This window comes from Sinocyclocheilus rhinocerous, unplaced genomic scaffold (assembly GCF_001515625.1).
Source record: "Sinocyclocheilus rhinocerous isolate Xijiao unplaced genomic scaffold, SAMN03320098_v1.1 scaffold551, whole genome shotgun sequence".
NCBI lineage: Eukaryota > Metazoa > Chordata > Actinopteri > Cypriniformes > Cyprinidae > Sinocyclocheilus > Sinocyclocheilus rhinocerous.
The window spans coordinates 861030-868781 of record NW_015624564.1 but is presented as its reverse complement, the minus strand read 5'-3'; the positions used below and the strand labels follow the sequence as shown (position 1 = coordinate 868781).

The 7752-nt window shown below is 36.0% G+C and overlaps 1 protein-coding gene across 1 annotated transcript in view; it reads right to left on the bottom strand.

Moving 5' to 3' along the window:
• Nucleotides 1–7752, bottom strand: part of LOC107743961 (protein-methionine sulfoxide oxidase mical3b-like) — a 23281-nt gene that overhangs the window by 12530 nt on the left and 2999 nt on the right. Inside the window, exons 5-15 of the mRNA XM_016557428.1 lie at nt 6343–6498; nt 6023–6123; nt 5686–5943; nt 4728–4843; nt 4502–4628; nt 4343–4427; nt 4120–4267; nt 2928–3124; nt 2724–2830; nt 2547–2618; nt 1924–2091 (exon numbers count right to left, since the gene is read on the bottom strand). Coding sequence (XP_016412914.1) covers nt 1924–2091; nt 2547–2618; nt 2724–2830; nt 2928–3124; nt 4120–4267; nt 4343–4427; nt 4502–4628; nt 4728–4843; nt 5686–5943; nt 6023–6123; nt 6343–6498 — 1535 coding nt within the window. The remainder of the gene's footprint in view (nt 1–1923; nt 2092–2546; nt 2619–2723; nt 2831–2927; nt 3125–4119; nt 4268–4342; nt 4428–4501; nt 4629–4727; nt 4844–5685; nt 5944–6022; nt 6124–6342; nt 6499–7752) is intronic.

Here is a 7752-nt window from a genome sequence, read left to right as displayed (position 1 = left end):
AATTATTCAATGTTATTCAATTAATGTTAATATTAAAATAATATTAATATATTAAATAAAATATGGCTAACATAATGAAATGCTTCAAACAAAGTCTCAGATTTCACCACATGTCATAGAAACAAGTTTGATCATGACAGTAAATTACATTTGATTGCAGCACTTCCATGTACAACACTTTGGGTGTGATCAGTCTAACAAAGCCGTAAAGCGTTGAGCCTTCTTAGAGAAACTGGATTACAGCAGCAACTCACACACTCACAGTAATTAGTAAATATAACACCAAACAAAAGTCAGCGCTGGGTTACAGACCTCATACACGCAGTAATACAGGCACTAAAATGGACACAAGAACATTCACAATGTTAGGGGAGATTTGTCGGCAGCACTACAGGTGAACTCTTACCAACTCCCTCCTGTGAAGGATCTTGGGAGCTCGATCCTGAGGACTCTGAATCTGATTGGCTATCTGCTGAGCCAATGAGCTCACTCCGCCCGTATACATCTGAATGTAGCTCTACAAATCAAAAGATGAGCATGGAAAACAAGCAGGAATGCAAAATGCTTCAGAGATGAAAACCATCACAAAGACAAAAGAAATGATGTATCAATATTCATATGAGAGCATAAAGGTGTGGAAATGACAGATTGGTCTTAGAAAAAAGAGAAAGGCAACAAAAATGAATACTATAAAGATAACCATAACAACAGCTATATTAATGTCCACACCAATGGGCAATAATTTATTATATAAGCACGCTCTTCAGTTATGACGTCTGCCGCTTTAAACACTTGAGTGCTTTAAAGTCTAATTGGTTTTTGATTGGATTTTGGCTGTAAATGTTTTTATCATTCATCAACTGGGAAAAAAATCATTCTGAAAGTGATTTTGACAGTGAAAGTGTATCTATCTATCTATCTATCTATCTATCCATCCATCCATCCATCAATAAATCAATAGAAATAAACCTGTCAGTCAAAGGCAAAGTCAGTAAGAAGCATAGAGGATTAGATAGAGATAATAAATCATTCTGCCTGAGATTCTTCAGTTAAGACCCTCAAATCACATGTCCCATGGCCTCCAGTCACTGATAGGCTGTAGAGCCCCAGGCCAGTTCACACACAGAGCTCCTTCATAACAGTCCCAGAGACCAAAGAAGCTTAAAACAGAACCAGATTAGCCATTAGTATACAAAAGTGTACACTACTGGACCAATTTTATTTTATAGCACAGGTGTGTTTTTACCTTCTCGCTTTAAATTGGCAGAGTGAACTTTGACCTTTTTCTTGTAGCGGAAACTCGTCAGCTCCTGCTGTGTTGTGTGCTTTTTCTTAAGTAGGGTTGGTGGACATCAAAATGTTAATTCATTGTAGAGTAAAAATTCCCGGTGCAGTCTTCTAATGCCGCAGTTGTCACTGTCAATCACCTAAATGGCTTTTAATCTAATAAAACGCCTTATAACTGCCTAGAGGCTTTGCCAATTCTAGTTCACCCTGTTAAAGTGTGTATGCTAAGTTTGTGCAGGAGCCACTCTATGAATCAGCAGCTTTCGCTGATGGGCAAGGTAAGCTAATTCACTCAATATTAGGAAAACATCACAAAATCTCATGACTAACAGAGGCATTGTGACATTTTATCACAACTAAAACAAAATACTCCATCTTTTATCAAACATGGTGATTTTTTTTTGTTGAGTGACTATAAGACTGTTGTTAATCAAGTCAGATTGACACGATGAAGCATTAAATCCTTTCTCCTGCTTAGTTTTTTTTTTTAAAACAAAGCAACTTTGAAAAGAAAAGTTGTGTTGCACCTCGTCAGGACATGGTGTAACTTAACTTGAAAACAAATATATGTATGCACAAGCAAACACACCTTTATACAGGTAAAAGCACACATGCATCACACAAATACTCACACACCTGTCGGCGTGTTGCAGTGGCTGAGGCCGACAGTGAGTTCTCCTCAAATTTAGCCAGCAGTAGCGTTGCCATGGACCGAACCCTGCCGTGACCCTCAGCGACCTTTGGTTCTGAACCAGGAGTTGCTTCTGAAGTCTTATTTTCTTTGGTATCATGAGGAACGTCCTCCTATATCAGGAAAATATCACAGATAATCAACATAAACTTTATTCTTAACGGATGAAAAAACTACAGTATATATACTATAGTGTACATATACAGGTACATATACAGTACAGTATACAGTACTACTATATATATATATATGTGTGTGTGTGTACCTGTTTTTCTATTCTGGTGGGGACTTAAACCTGAATACACACAGACTCATGGGGACTTGTGTCACGGTGGGGACCTAAATTGAGGTCCCCATGGGTAAACAAGCTAATAAATCACACAGAATTAAGTTTTTTGAAAATCTAAAAATACAGAAAGTTGGAAAGTAGGTTTAGGTGTAGGGTTGGTGTAGGGCAATAGAATATATGATCTGTACATTAGAAAAAGCATTACGCCTATGGAGAGTCCCCAAAAGGATAGCAAACCAGACATGTGTGTGTGTGTGTGTGTGTGTCAAAACAAATTACCTCCTCTGACTGGCCAGTCTGGCTTGTTCTCCTCCTCTTTCCAACACTATCTGCTTCCTTCTCTTTCTTATCCTGAAAAACAGCACATCTTAACATATGGGTAACGGCTGATAAAAGACTGTTGTGTAATTGTGTGTGTGTGTGTGCGTGTGTGTGTGTGTGTGTGTGTGTGTGAACCTTGGGATTGCGTTTGCGGGACAGACTCTGTCCCAGTTTGCTCAGCAGTGAGATGGGTGACCTGGTGCTGGAGAACAGAACAGCTTTCTCTTCTGAGCTCAGGTTTCCTGTTCAGAGAACAAAAAGTGTGTATATAAATAAACATAAAAGGTCAAAAATATGACACAAATAAAAATAAAATAACAGATAATGTCCTATCCTGACCACCAGCTGGCGCTGTGTCTTTGAGGAGCTCATAAAGTTGACTGAGGTACATGACCATGCTAAGAGAGTCACTCTCTTCCAGTGTGCTCATCTCCTTTCCGGTCATTATAGGACAAATACCAAATTCCTGCTCCGCCATGTCCAAACCCAACTGACCATTGAGCTCCGCCTCACTCTCCTCCAGAGATGCAAAATCACTGCAAGAAACAAAGACGCTAGTGTCAGAGTCACACATTCAGAAAACCTCAATGCAATAAAACAATCAGCCCACACTTTTAGCTACTAAATTTCCTTTTGACGGACTGAAAGCACCTTTATTAAAAATTAGCTTGAGCCCATCAATATAATAGTATATTAATATATAAACATTTATTTAAAAGAGTTAATAAATACTAAATAGATCAATAATGAAATATGTCAACAAATACACAAGTCTGATGGAAAATGTCACCTACATGTAATTTATATATTTATTGACACATTTAATGATTTGGATTTTATTTATTGACATACATTTATTTAATAACTATATAGTGTCAATATATAATTAACTATAAATGTCATATATAATTTAAGAAATCATAAAATGTGTTATATTTTTTATTGACACATGATCTATTTATTTATTTATGCTTTTAATTAAATATTTATTAATATGGCACTCTTAAATCCTCTAGTCCAATAGAAAATGTAATTTACATGCGATTTATTCATTGACAAATTTCCTATTTTTTTTAATAATGTGAAGAAATAAATAACTACACTTCAATAAATAAATAAATAATAAAATATGTATTTATATTATCACATAATTAAATATATTATTTTATAAATATAACATTTAATAATATGTAATATATTTATATGCATATTTATTTATTGACTCATTTCATGATTTATTTAGCTACTGATGATTTTAATGAAATATTTATTAATATGGCACTTCCGAATCCTCCATAAATAATTTTTTTTACTAGATGTACATATTTAAAACAGTCCCTTCTGGGAAGCAGACCAAAGATATTGGTGCCACAGTCACGTCATATACATTTTAATCCAATAAAATGCTATCAATAGAAAGCAGCAACTCATAGTTTTGCCAACCTGTGAACTAAACCAGGTTACCAGCCCAGATCTTTTACCACTATGCCACAACCCTCATTCATACCCAGAGTAAAGAGTGTGAACTCACATGAGGTCAGGTCTGAATCTGTGAATGAGAGCGCACAGGGCCAGGCCGCTCCTCCAGGAAGTTGTGAAGTCCGTCACACACACGTTCATGTAGCCGTGTGTTTGCTCTTGACACCAGCTCAGCAGCTTACTGTAACGAGCCACTGACTCTACACACACAGACAGCATGTTAGATTGTGTATGAATGTATATGTGGGAGATGGTATATATGAAGTCACACATACCTTGGCGTGTAAGTCTTGGGTGTGGAGAGCTGACTGCATCAAGGCTCAAAACTGGACCCTCACCTGTGTCTATGAGATGACACACCTGTACACACATGTTCAACATCATCATGATCACAATCACTGATTGTGACTTGATTAGAACTGCAGGTTTCTAACCTGAGCAGCGCTGATGAGTTGCATATTGATGTTGGGATAGCGGCTAGCAGGATCCATGCTGTACTGGCTGTGGTTTTTACTGACGTTTTCTGGTGTTGTCTGAGGAAGCAGCCGATACACACTCTCTCTGAGATGGGGAAGAAACGGAGGGGGGTATTAGAACAGAATCCTAAATTGTCAAAACTGTTTGTTCATAAATCTGCCTTGACTTCATTCAGACTCTGACCTCTCAGCCAGAACCTGTGAAGGGGTGTTGCCCTGACCCCAGCTGCGAACCATCCAGGCCGTGTCCATGGCTGCCAGGAAGCCCCGAGCAATTCCTGTACCCATTGGCCAGAACGGCTATAGGAAAAAGAGCTGTGTAAATACACTAAAATGCCTAAAATTAGCAAAATCAGAGCAAACAACTCATGAAAATATCACAGATGTTTTCAGAATGTTATTATATTATTAGTTATTATATTACAATAACTAGTTTTAGTGACTAATTTTCAAAACATTTTAAATTTAATTGATAAAACTTACCAAAATTAGTTATGAAATGTATTATTGAGTGTCAAAATACATTTATATTCTTTAAAACAAGGGATACCAAAAACTTGATCATTATGATATTATGGTCAAAATAATTGCAAATTAAAATTGTATACTATTTTTATATATATTTTTTAATTTTTATATAAAAATAAAATCAATCACTGTAAATGCTGCAAATGAATTTAGGCATCAAAACATTATAATATACATTGCTATGTATGAAAAATATGGATATTCATTTTTGAGATTTAATTAAAAAAAATGAATATGGATATTCATTTTGAGCTAAAAAATAAAATTTAATAAAAAAAAAAATAATATGTTGAAATATAAATTATGCATTTAATATAAATGTATTTATTAAATTATGAATGATTTTGTTGAATGTTAGGTAGTGCAAACGTATTCTAAATGTGAAATGTACATTTAAAAATATATATATATATTAAGAAGTGACAATTATATATATATATACACACACACACAGATAAGGATACCGAAATGTTGTGCATTCCTACCAAAAGCAAGCCTTAATATCTTATGCAATATTTCTTCTTGTTTTAAAGTAATTTAGACTTTCTCCAGGAAATAAGGCAAAGAAACGTATTAATAGTAGCATTTTTTTAAAGTGATCTTTGTTCTCTCACCTCTAGTAAACTATCCCCCACCAGAGCGACCAGCAGAGGGTGTCCCCCGCGCTGACGGACCATCGCTGCGTTCTCAGAGGCGTACATGCAGGTAAAGTCAAACATAGCCACATCTGGCTGCCCATAGTGGTTGATGGCAAAGTTCAGCATAGGGAGCTGATGGTTGGTGGAGAAATCAGCTGCTTCACGGGCGTATAAGAGCAGTGCATTCTGGTCCACGTTATTCCTGGACAGTAGCATCTCAGTGTCAGCATAATCCTGCAAAAAATACACAAGCGAATAGTCACACAAAAAAGCAGTATGAAATGCAGATTTATGCACACAACATTAGACTCACGCGCAGAATGACTCCTTTCTCCAGAAGACTTTGTTTTTTGGCGGTCATTACAAAGTAATGAGTGTCATCTTTGTAATATACTATATTCTCTAGATCAATTCCTGCACAGAAAAGATGTTGACTGAAACTCATTATTGTTTACATAATCGTAAACACATTAACACATGATAACTCATTCATATTTGAGAAGACAAAGGTGCTTAACTATAAAACTACAAAAATGTATATTAGTTGCTTAAAATACATTTGAGTGCAATACATGAGCTTTTGGTATCTTTAAAGTGTAGTGATGTTTTAGTTACAATGAAATAATTGAGTACCGGTAGCCTGCCGGAGGTCCTGGAAAAACCTCTGGTTGAAGATGAAGGCAACACCACTGATCTCCTCCACTTTAGCCTCGGCGGTGGTGTTGCGATTGATGAAATTCGCCGTGATGGCAATGGCCAGTTTCCCCCGAAACTCCTTTCTGCGAAACCCTAACAGACCCAGACAAATAAAACCATCATAAAGAGGCTTTGAAACCCAGAAAATGAATGTAGCGTCTGCGTAGAATCATGCATGATCTTTGGGTTTTATGGCTTAAGAGACCCTTTTAGCTTTTGACATTTGCATATAAATTACAGTCCTGGTCACAGACGTTACACTTATATGGGTGCTAAATGTCAAATGGTTCCCCCCCACTCTCAAAGAGATGCTAAACAGTTTCACCACTCGCGCCTTCATTTGGAGTTTCAAACACATTCCAAAGAGACGTAAATGACCCCCGGGGCCAGGCACAATGGGCCTGGCTGACCAAGCAAACTAACAAACACACACACGTAAAGACCTTTACTCTATTTAGACAATAATTGAGCAGTTACAAATATATCTGGTATATTGCATGTGTTGTTCATTCTGTATATATGTGTTTTGCTTAGTTAGTTATATGTTATATATAGTTTCATTTATTAAATCCCTTATATTCACACATGATTGTCTCTGTTGCTGCTCACAATTCAAGTCAATGAATGTTCCAACCCTTGCTACATTTGTTAAATTACTGCTAGCACTGCATAAATGAGGAAAGTTATCCTTCTTTGGCCAGGAAAATAATCTTTCTTTGAATTGATAAATGATTATTTTGTCTGCTCGGTGGACGGACAGATCAAGTAATGGCAATATTGATTCTGCTACAGTTAATTCAAAGATCTAATCTAAATATTTATTATGAATCATAACCAGTTATAATTCGTCATAAATATTTCCCTTTTGAGCTTGAAATTACTACATGAATTAGTGACGTCTAAAACAGGGTAAAATTAGAATAGGGGAACTGTCTGTTATAGATGACGGTGAAGCATGTGATATGCTTCTTGCCACAGTTAGTCACTTTTCAAGCATTTGATGTTCTTCAGTTCATGATGACATTGCACAAGATATATTTTTTTTTACTTCAGTATTTCAGTCCTTCAATAACTGTTATGTGTCTTTATATTATATTTTGACATCACAGTCATGATAACAAGAGACATTTAATATAAAAAAGCTTTTCATTCTAGTATTACACAATATATTTTCCTTAATATATTCCTTAATGTTATTTCTGGACGCCGATATCTGGCCGATAAATCACAAATACATCATATATTATCTCATTCAACAGTGTAGGTAAGTTTTTAAAGGGGTCACATGATGCGATTTCAATTTTTCCTTTCTCTTTGGAGTGTTACAAGCTCTTGGTGCATAATGAA